This window comes from Pipra filicauda, unplaced genomic scaffold (assembly GCF_003945595.2).
Source record: "Pipra filicauda isolate LSUMZ 115617 unplaced genomic scaffold, ASM394559v2 scaffold219_size1829416_pilon, whole genome shotgun sequence".
In the NCBI taxonomy this organism is placed as follows: domain Eukaryota; kingdom Metazoa; phylum Chordata; class Aves; order Passeriformes; family Pipridae; genus Pipra; species Pipra filicauda.
This window is the reverse complement of record NW_024104331.1, coordinates 515,447-525,000: the sequence shown is the minus strand read 5'-3', so window position 1 is coordinate 525,000 and position 9,554 is coordinate 515,447. Positions and strand designations below refer to the sequence as shown.

The following is a 9,554-nucleotide window of genomic DNA, read 5'->3' as shown; positions in this document are numbered from 1 at the left end:
GCTCTGAAAATGGAAAATTGTTCACATTTTTCACATTTTCTTGGAAGTGTGGCGTGGACTCTGACTTCCTTCCGAGGCTGGGGGTTTCCAGAGGACAGAGCTCCGAGGCCCTTCAGCAAATAGCCAAAGTTCAGGCTCTTTGGATGAGAATCTGCACGTTTTTAGGGGTTTGGAAGTAGTGGGTATTTTATTTAGCCTGAAGCTTTATCCTCAATGGATACCAGAAGTAGGGTAGCTACAACTGCTCTGAGCTCATGAAAGAAAAAGAAGCTTTTTTTAAAGGCCAATGTAATTTTGGTTCAAAAATTCACCCTGTTTTATCTCCTAGTCCTCTCCTAGGAAGCTCTCGGTTCCTTCGTTCCTTAGACTTCAGATTCCTGGGAGTAACTGTGCCAAAATCAAACAGACCCTTTCCTGAAAAGTCTGTCTGTCAGCAGGAATTGCAGGAGCTCTTTGGCTGGCAGGAAAGTCCTTCAAATGGATTTCTTAAAAGGCAGGAATGGTGCTGGGCTTCCTTGGCTTTAAAAAACACTGGAAACCAAGTGTGGGGTAAGAATTCTGCTGGACTTTGCCATTCTGTGACACTGTTGTTGATTCAAAACCCAGCTTCTCTGATAATTTAGTTCTGTATTCCAGGAGCTTTGTTTAACCCGATCAAATGAATGTAAAAAGTTTTTCTTCTTTCCCTAAACAGAGAGGACCCAGCAGCGAGGTCGGAGCAGGTAACGTGAGCAGCCTCTGGTATATCATCTGTGTTCCTGTTGTGGTGGCTTTAATCCTGAGTGAAAGCTGCTTTTGGGAGGGAGAGTCAGGAGTGGTGCTGAACACCCATTTTACCAGTATTTATACACCCAGTTGATCCGAGGGGAGTAATTCTGCTCCCCCAGCACTTGTGTGCAGACACAGACACTTCTAAAATAGCGAAAAAGAAAAATGGCATAGATGAGAAATCAGTAAAATATGATTAAACAATGTTCCCAGTGTGTAACTGGGACTGTTTTGGGAGCCACTCCTGACCTCCAACTCAGCTGGGCTGCCTCCAGTGCAAACCCTTGGTGCTTTGGCCTGATTTGTACCCAAAGCTCTCCATTCCTGCAGGAATTCCTTGAAGCACCTTTTTGACCCCGACCACTCTGTCATTATCCATTTTGGCCAGCAGAGGAGAAAAGGAGTCCTTCCCGAGCCTGATTCCTGATAAAAAGCACCCAGGGAGTCTCTGCTGTGGACTCAGCTGGTTGTGATGGTTTCTCCTTCGTTCCTGTCCTAGTTACAGTCAGGCCCAGACCACGTTGGTTGGGGTGAAAGGAAATCTCCTGGCTTTGTCGTGCCATGGACAAGATCCTGAGGGAAAGCTGCCCACCGTCCCGGAATTGTGAGTAATTAATGTCATAACCCCCATGCGCTGCCAGGCCACGGCTGGGTGATGTTGGTTAATGTGTTCTGGCAGAGCCTCCTGCACGGCTTCAAGGTCGGGGTTGGTGCAGCTGCAGGGGCCAGGGCTGGGAATGGGGATGGATCCATCCCTGGGTGCCTTGTGCCCCTGTCCTGCTGCTCATCCCAGCTGCACCAGCACCCGGCACGAAGGAATCACAGGAATGAAGGAGAAACCACCACAACCCGCTGAGTCCTTAAGGGAGGCTCCCCGAGTGCTTTTAACCAGCGGGCTGGCTTGGGGAGAACTCAAGTTTTTCCCCTTGATGGCCAAAAATGGGGAATGGTGGAGTGGTCAGGGTCAAAGAGGAGTCTGAAGGGATTCCTGCAGGAATGGAAAGCTTTGGGTACGAATCAGGCTGAAGCAGCAAGGGTTTGCATTCCAGGCCGCCTTGCCAGGCGAGGGGCTGGGATGAGGGATGTCCATGGGCCGGGATGAGGGGCTGCCTGTGCCTCCCCCACTACGAGGGGACCATCTCCTCCTATGGCCCCCCTGTCGTCCTCAGGTGCCTGTGCTGCTGCTCCCTGACCTCGGGGGGCGGTCCTGTGACCTGCACGGGGCGCGCCGCCCCAGCCAGCCCTGCCCTGACCCCCGATTCCGCATCCCTGATCCCCCATCCCGGTTCCTCATCCCTGCCCGGGGCTCCCCGAGCGCCGCCGCCCCCGGCCCGCCCTCAACAAAGATGGCGCTTCCCGCCCTCAACAAAGATGGCGCCGCCCAACCCTCCCCTCGCACACACGCTCGGGCTCACGTGATGCCGGAAGGGGGCGTGGCCGGAAGTGGCGCGAAGGCAGCCGGCGCGCGGAGGAGCCGCGCGCTCAAGGTGGGGGGGGCGCCCCGGGGGGGCGGGGCCGGGGAGGGGGGGCGGTCACTGCTCCGAACCCGCACGGGGGCGCTGAGCGGCACCGGGACCACCGGGATCGGGATCGGGATCGGGACTGGGATGGGCAGCACCGCGACCGGGACAGAGATCACCGGGACCTCTGGGATCACTGGGATCACCGGGACTGGGGTCACGGGGGTCGGGATTGGGCATCACCGAGATCGGGATCATCGGGACGGGGATCACCGGGATGGGCATAGGAACGGGGATCGGGAGCATTCAGATTGGGACCACCGGGATTGGGATCATCGGGACCGGGACCAGCACCACCAGGTCCCATGGTCCGGGACACCACTGGCATTGGGATTGGGCTCGGGTTCATTGGAATCAGGATGGGGATCGGGACCAGGACCGCTGGTCCCTGGCGCCGGTAGCGGGGCAGGAAGGGGAATAACGGGGGTTATTGGCACCACCGAGGTTGGTGGCAGCGTGTCCGCTTGAGGCAGGGTGGGCCTGTGAACCCTCGTGTGTCCATCCATCCATAAACACAGAGGCTGTAACCGTCCCTAATCTTGGAAACGTCCCTGTTCAGCACTTCAGCCCCATCAAACCTCTGCCGGGGACTCTGCAAATCACCGACTCCTCTTATCTTTGAGAGGAGATAACTCTGTGTCCCTTTTCCTGCTCGTGTGGGTTTGGCCACCTGAGACATGGAGTGAGAGTCCAGGGTGATCCCCGGCATTCCAGCAGAAGCCAGTCCCTCCGTGGACGTGCTGTGCAGAGCAGTTGTTACATCCCTGTGGGATAGGGGAGGTGAGGGTGAAGCCAAGGGCTCAGAGCGGGCAGGGTTGTGTTCTGACCCAGAGCAGGTTTAGTTCACCCCCGTGAGCTCTTACAAAAGGCACAAAGGGGTGAAAACACTCCCATTTCCATTCAGATAACAAGGGAAGCTGTTCTGGAGCTGCAGCCTCTGGACCAGCAGCTGGAACTGGAGAGAAGGCCCAGAGCTCCCAGGCCCACAGGAGCAGCACTGGGCGAGGGGGATTTCCAGAATTCCGTTGTGTTTCTTCAGCATTTTGGTTTTTAAACGTGTCTGGATTATCTCTTGAATATCGCAGCAGGTTGGGGAAGTACCAAGAGGTGCCCAAACTGCTGTGGGATGCAGGCTGGAGCAGAATTCCATACCCCAGCCGGGGAAATGCCTTTGTGGCGAGCGGCTGCTGCCACCGGCTGGTCCCCGCCCTGCACTGCGCCTGAACAGAGCTGGCCGAGTTCACGTTTCCGTGCTCATTTCCCCTTCCATGCTCATTCGCCCAGCCTCTATTTTGTCCCCCTTTTTTTCCCCACGTCCTTTTTTTTAGCGCTGTTTCCAAACTGCGATTCACATCTTCAGAGCGAGGGGAAGCGCGAGAACCCCGGAGAGAAAAAACATCTTTAATTAAGACTTTGCATCTTTTTCTACTGAAATATTTTTAACCTACTTCTGCCTTTCCGGCTCCTTTATTTTTATTTTTTTTTTTCCTTTCCGTTAGTGCAGGTGCTCCTTCCCACAGGATTTTTGGGGCAGGCAGAGCCATTCCAGCCCTGATGCCGAGTTCTTTACCCGAATGGTGCTTGTGGGCTGCAGCTCTTTGTAGGCTTTGCTCCATCACAAGGTGTGCTGAGTCGTGACAGGAACAGGCTTTTTAAAGCTGTTTGCTTTGAGCTCTCTTGGCACATTCAGGCGAGGCTTTTTCTCTGCTTTTTTGAAAAAAAAAAAAAAAGTATTTAAAGTGCCGGGACAATTTTTGCCGCTGTGCTTTAATAGGATTTGCAGCTGTGAATGTGCTTTAAAAGGATTTACAGCTGGGTTGAAGTGTCCCCTCGCTTAAAATAACGTCACAGCTTCGTGATTCAGGAGAATGTGCCTCCCACTAGTTGCTTTGTGAGTGCTGGGGAGCACAAGGGGAATAGGAACAACTCCAAAACTTTTATTTGTGGCTAAATAAGAAGCATAACCCTGTGGCTGGGGACTGGAACTACCAATGAGTGTGTTTGGATCTTGGTTTTTGCCTTGCTGGTGACTCGCTTTCTACTCTCTCATGCAGTTTCAAACCTTGGCATGGTTTTTCCTCCATCAGTAAAACGGTAATAGAGAACCCTCTGGGTGATTTTAGATTGTGAAGTGATCGATCTGGGGACCTTTATGTGTTACAGAGTGCTGGGGCAGACAGAAGTGCAGGATGTGGTGTCACTGGGACCTGGTGAGAGCTGTGGGTTGTGTGTTTCTCAAACTGAAAAGCAGTTGGTGGCTGGGGAACCAACGGAAGAAATGTCTTATCTTAAAAACCTGCAGGGCAGATCCCACCCTCCTCCCCTGGCATGGGGCCAGGGGCTCCGAGCTGGGCCACAAACTCATCCAGGACATACAGGAATTAAACTGGGAGCAGGGGGGAGGCTCCACAAGGAGTTTTAAATCCTGCAGGTAGGATTTGCAGGGAGGGGGTGGATGACAGCCACCTCAGCACACGTTTGCCAGGCAGGTGCCCACACTCTGGAGTCAGGAGCTTTGCCAAAATACTGGAAAACTGCTGGTGGTGAGGGTGGAGTGGTGCAAAATTCGTGTCCTGGAGGTGCTGTCTGTGTTGGGGGAAAGCTGTGTACCTGTGTACCACCTTCCTCTGACAGAGATGGTGCCGTGGAGTAAATGCTGAGCTCATCCATTCTTGGCTCTCCAGGGGCAAACATGGAGCAGGAGAGAGGAGAGGGAGTCTGGCAGCACCGTGAGCCCCACACAGCAACTGCTTACACGGGTGTTACGCTCAGAGTCCACATGAATCCTGTCTCTATTCCAAGGAAAAGAGGTTTAAATCTCATTCATTGCACTGGAACTGGATGTGTGTGAGGAGGCCTGGCGGAGTCCTGGCTCCAGCTGCTGGTGTTCCTGCTGAGGCAGCTATGGAGCCTGTCTGCTCCAGGGATTTACTCCAGTCCGATGAGGAATGGGCTCAGAGTACATGACATAACCTCTCTCCCTCTGTGTCCTAGCCAAGGTTAAGAAGTCAGGGAATTTTTTTTTTAATAGGAACAATATCAAAGAGGTCTCTGCGTCATCTCCCCATCGGTGACTTTCCTGTTCACAGAGATTTGCACCCTTTGAAGTGCCTGATAGTAAATAAAGGCACATCATTTATAAATGAGGCTGAAGCCAGAAATCCCTTTCTCTGTCCCCTCTGTTTACCAACCCAGGCTTCCCAAACCGGAGGGAGAATTCCCCTGACATCAGTGACCTGCTGAGGCAACTTCCAAGCGTGGAATGGAGCTGGTGAGGAGGGAAGACCCCCAGCTCCGGGAGGTCGTGTGGTTCGCCGGGCGCTGTCGAGCCCTGACACTGCTGCTGCAGGCAAGTCTCCTGTCCCTCAGCCAGTGGAGCTGGGACAGCTGGATTGTGCTGCTCCCAGGCTTCTTTCCTTAGTACCTCTTGTGCTCCATGAGGTGCTTCCGCTTGATGGGGAAACCTGGGGTGCCTGGAGTGAGCGTGTGCAGCCTGAGCAGCTTTCCCTGGCCAGTTCGGTGGGGATTCGTGCTGGATACATCCCCCAGAGCTTCATTCTGTTCAGATATAAATAAAAAAGGTTGTGTTTGCCCCTTTTCCCAACCTCACAGGCATCCTTACAAACGAAGCCCCTCAGCCTGACTTTGGTGCTGCTCTGATCCCTTTGTTTGAACCCCAGGAGTTCTCCTGCCCGCTGCTTTCGGTACTGGAGGATCCCTGCTGGGCTTCAACCCTCTCTTCTTTTTCCAGGCTGCCTTTAACCTGCTGATCCCGGATCACGCCGCAGACGCCTTCTCTCCCCCTCGGCTGTCGGAGCCCAGCCCGTGGGATGTGCTGGTGGAGTGGCTGCTGGGCGGGCTGTCCCACTGGGATGCAGAGCACTTCCTCTTCATCGCGGAGCACGGATACCTGTACGAGCACAACTGCGCCTTCCTCCCGCTGTACCCCCTGAGCCTGTGGGCCGTGGCCAGGGGGGCCCTGTGGCCCCTGCAGCGGCTGCTGCGGCTGCGGAGCCGCCTCCTGCTCTCAGCTGTGCTGCTGAATTCCCTGTTCTCCGCCCTGGCAGCCGCTGCCCTGTACGAGCTGGGCCGTGTGGTGCTGCGGCGGCGCCGCGTGGCTTTCCTCGCTGCCCTCCTCTTCTCTCTCAGCCCTGCCAACGTGTTCATGGCAGCTGCTTACTCGGAGAGCATGTTTGCCTTCCTGGCGTTCGGTGCCATGTGGCAGCTGGAGAAGGGGCAGAGCTGGCTCAGTGGGCTGCTCTTCTCCCTGGCTTCTGGGGCACGTGCCAACGGGCTGATTAACGCTGGCTTCTTCCTCTACTCCCAGGGTAAACGCTTTGCCCTCCAGCTGCAGGTGGGATCAGGATCCCTAAGGAAGCTCCCTCTGTTGTGGAAGCAGGTCCTTAGCCTGGCATCTTCAGCGGTCCTGATGAGTGCTGGGATTTTTCTACCTTTTGCTTTGTTTCAGTACTATGCCTACCTGAGGTTCTGTGGTCCTGGCACCAGCCTGGATCAGACCATTCCCGAGCCACTGCTGCAGCTGGCTCGGGACAAGGGCTATCATCCGGCAGCCATGGATGGGGCTAAACCCCCATGGTGCTCCCAGAGGGTCCCTGTGGTCTATTCCTACATCCAAGACACTTACTGGAATGTGGGCTTTCTAAGATACTTTGAGCTCAGACAGATCCCAAATTTCTTGCTGGCTTTGCCTGTGACCCTTCTGGTCTCGTGGGCTGCCTGGACCTACATCAGCACAAACCCCCGGCACTGCCTGACTCTTGGTCTGGAGCGAAGTAAGAGTGAAGAGGAGGGAAAGCCAAGAGATGGATTTTGCTGCCCTGCTGCCTTTGTGTACGTGGTCCATGCCACGGCCCTGCTGGCCTTTGGATTCTTCTGCATGCACGTGCAGGTAGGACACTCATGGCACATATTCCTTTATGGGGTCTGAGGGAGTGACAGGCACAGCCCAAAGCTGTCCCAGCTGCAGGGCAGCACAGGGGAATGGAAACCAAAAACTTTGCCTTTCCTCTTTGGGAGCTACTTCCCCAGAAAATCCAAAGCCTGTTAGTTCCTCTGGAGAGTTCCCAAAGAGCTTGCTGAGTGCTCTGTGGGGGGGGGACACGGTGACAAGGATCAATGGGTCCAGCCTGGTATAAGGCCAGGCTTGCCAAGCACCGCTGTCCTTGGAGAACAAGGATATTGGATCCTTGTCATGTTGGGCTGAGCTTAATGGATGGCAGTGGAAAGATCCAGAGCAAGCTGGTGGCACCAAAGTTTGGGAGTTCCAGTAACAGAATAATCAAAGACTGAGATCCAAATCTGCCCTGAGCTGGGCAGTGACAGGGAGCAAAACCTGGGGACCCCTTAGCTGCTCACACAGTGTTGTAAGAGATGAAGCAGGCTGTGCTGGGAGGTCATATTGATGTAATAAATCCTAATGCCGTGAATTGGGGCCGTATTTCCATCCCCTTTATCAGCAGCCTAAGGCAGGCCCTTGGCTCCTTCCACACCTTGGGATCAGGGTTCTTTCCATGCCTTGGGACTGGGGCTCCTTCCACACCTCGGGATCAGGGCTGGCCACAATTAGAGAGCTGCAGTTGGTGTGATTTTTGCTGTGCCTGTTGTCTCCAGGTGCTGACCCGGTTCCTTGGCTCCTCCTCTCCCATCCTGTACTGGTTCTCTGCTCACCTGCTTCAGGAACACGAACCTTTACTCTGGAGTGCAGGGACTGATAATCCATCCCCTGGGAGGTCTGTCCTAGGTAAATCTCCTGGTTCCTGTGGGAAAGGGACTCCTGACAACCCCGTTGTGAGGCTGCTGCTGAACTGGCGATTAATTACCCCCCTCAGCAAGGGCATCCTGGGATTCTTCCTGTGCTACTGGCTGCTGGGACTGCTCCTACACTGCAACTTCCTCCCGTGGACATAGCAGGATGTGCTGGCACAGACTGGGAGCAGTCAGAATTGAAACTCACTTTTTCTGGAAGCCTGACGTAGCTGTGATGCTGTTGCAGTCACAAAAGTGTTACTCCTCCGTTACTACGTGTGTACGGAGCTGCTGTGTCCCAAGTGGGATGTTCTCCATGGTGTGATGGTGCAGTGTCCTGTTACTGACGGCCAGAATTCCTATTCCCTGGGACAGGAATGCACCTCGGTTCCTGCATCTCCTGGGGGAGATTTATGGCAGGCAGTGATTTATGGCGGGACCGGTGTGATGGATTTGGGAACCCTCTGGGATGTTGTTGGTGGGCACAGCTGGAGGACAGGGAGGATCCAGCTGCCATGAGCAGCTCAGACCGCGCTGGTTCCTTCTCCATGGCCCCAAGCCGGGCTGGGCTGGGCTGGGGGTGCCACGAGGCAGGGCAGGGGCACGGGAGGGGTGGCGGGGCCAGGGCCGGTGTGTTTGGGAACGCACACATCCCTAATAAACACGTGAAAGTTACCGGAGGGGCAGCTCACCCTACTCTGCTGGGCAGGGGGCGGGATTGGGGTTGGGGATCCCGGGATCGAGGTCAGGGTTGGGATTGGGATTGGGAGTCAGGGCTGGGATCAGGGTCAGGGGTTCCGGGGTTGAGATGGGGATCGGTGTTGGAGTTGGGCTTGGGGGTTTTGGGATCGGGGTCAGGGTTGGGATCGAAGGTCCCGAGGTTGGGCTTGGGATCCAGGGTCAGGGTTGGGATCGGGGTCAGGGGTCCTGGGGTTGGGATCGGGGGTTTCAGGATTGGGATCAGGGTTATGATCAAGGGTCCGGGATCAGGGCCTTGAGTCCCGAGATCAGGGATCCCAAGATCAGAGTCGGGATCAGGATTGGAATCGGAATCGGGGTCATGGCCAGGGTTGGGGCTGGGATCAGGAGTGGGATTGGGGTCGAAGTTGGGATCGGCGTCGGGGGTCTCGGGGGCAGGGGTTGGGGCCGGGCTCAGGGTTGGGATGGGGATCAGGGGTCCCGGGCTCAGTGCTGGGATGGGGATCAGGGGTCCCGGGCTCAGTGCTGGGATGGGGATCAGGGGTCCCGGGCTCAGTGTTGGGATGGGGATCAGGGATCCCGGGATCAGGGCTGGGGTTGGGCTGGGGATCAGGGCTCCTGGGATCAGTGGTGGGATGAGGATCAGGGGTGCTGGGATCGGGGTTGGGATGGGGATCAGGGCTCCTGGGATGGGGATCAGGGCTCCCGGGATGGGGATCAGGGCTCCCGGGCTCGGTGTTGGGATGGGGATCAGGGCTCCCGGGATGGGGATCAGGGCTCCCGGGATGGGGATCGGTGTTG

General features: G+C 55.7%; 1 protein-coding gene across 5 annotated transcripts; it reads left to right on the top strand.

Annotated features, from left to right (window-relative positions):
• The first annotated feature begins 1,321 nt into the window (after positions 1 to 1,321).
• PIGV (phosphatidylinositol glycan anchor biosynthesis class V) lies at positions 1,322 to 8,326 on the top strand. Of its 5 annotated transcripts, none has more exons than XM_039381236.1 (4): positions 1,322 to 1,372; positions 5,484 to 5,637; positions 6,040 to 7,197; positions 7,920 to 8,326. In XM_039381236.1, exons 2-4 carry the CDS (start codon positions 5,551 to 5,553, stop codon positions 8,214 to 8,216), a joined length of 1,542 nt encoding a protein of 513 aa, XP_039237170.1. In that variant the 5' UTR covers positions 1,322 to 1,372; positions 5,484 to 5,550; the 3' UTR covers positions 8,217 to 8,326. The 5 variants fall into 5 exon arrangements, with proteins under 5 accessions (XP_039237170.1, XP_039237169.1, XP_039237168.1 ...); XM_039381235.1 differs by lacking the exon at positions 1,322 to 1,372 and adding an exon at positions 2,217 to 2,255; XM_039381234.1 differs by lacking the exon at positions 1,322 to 1,372 and adding an exon at positions 2,419 to 2,453.
• Positions 8,327 to 9,554: the final 1,228 nt, after the last annotated feature.

What these genes read in the sequence shown, in the direction of transcription:
- PIGV (XM_039381236.1), top strand. Translation starts at nt 5,551, where the DNA reads ATGGAGCTGGTGAGGAGGGAAGACCCCCAGCTCCGGGAGGTCGTGTGG. An exon ending in CCCTGACACTGCTGCTGCAG is followed by an intron (nt 5,638 to 6,039) that starts GCAAGTCTCCTG and finishes TTCTTTTTCCAG; the next exon opens with GCTGCCTTTAACCTGCTGAT. An exon ending in TCTTCTGCATGCACGTGCAG is followed by an intron (nt 7,198 to 7,919) that starts GTAGGACACTCA and finishes TGTTGTCTCCAG; the next exon opens with GTGCTGACCCGGTTCCTTGG.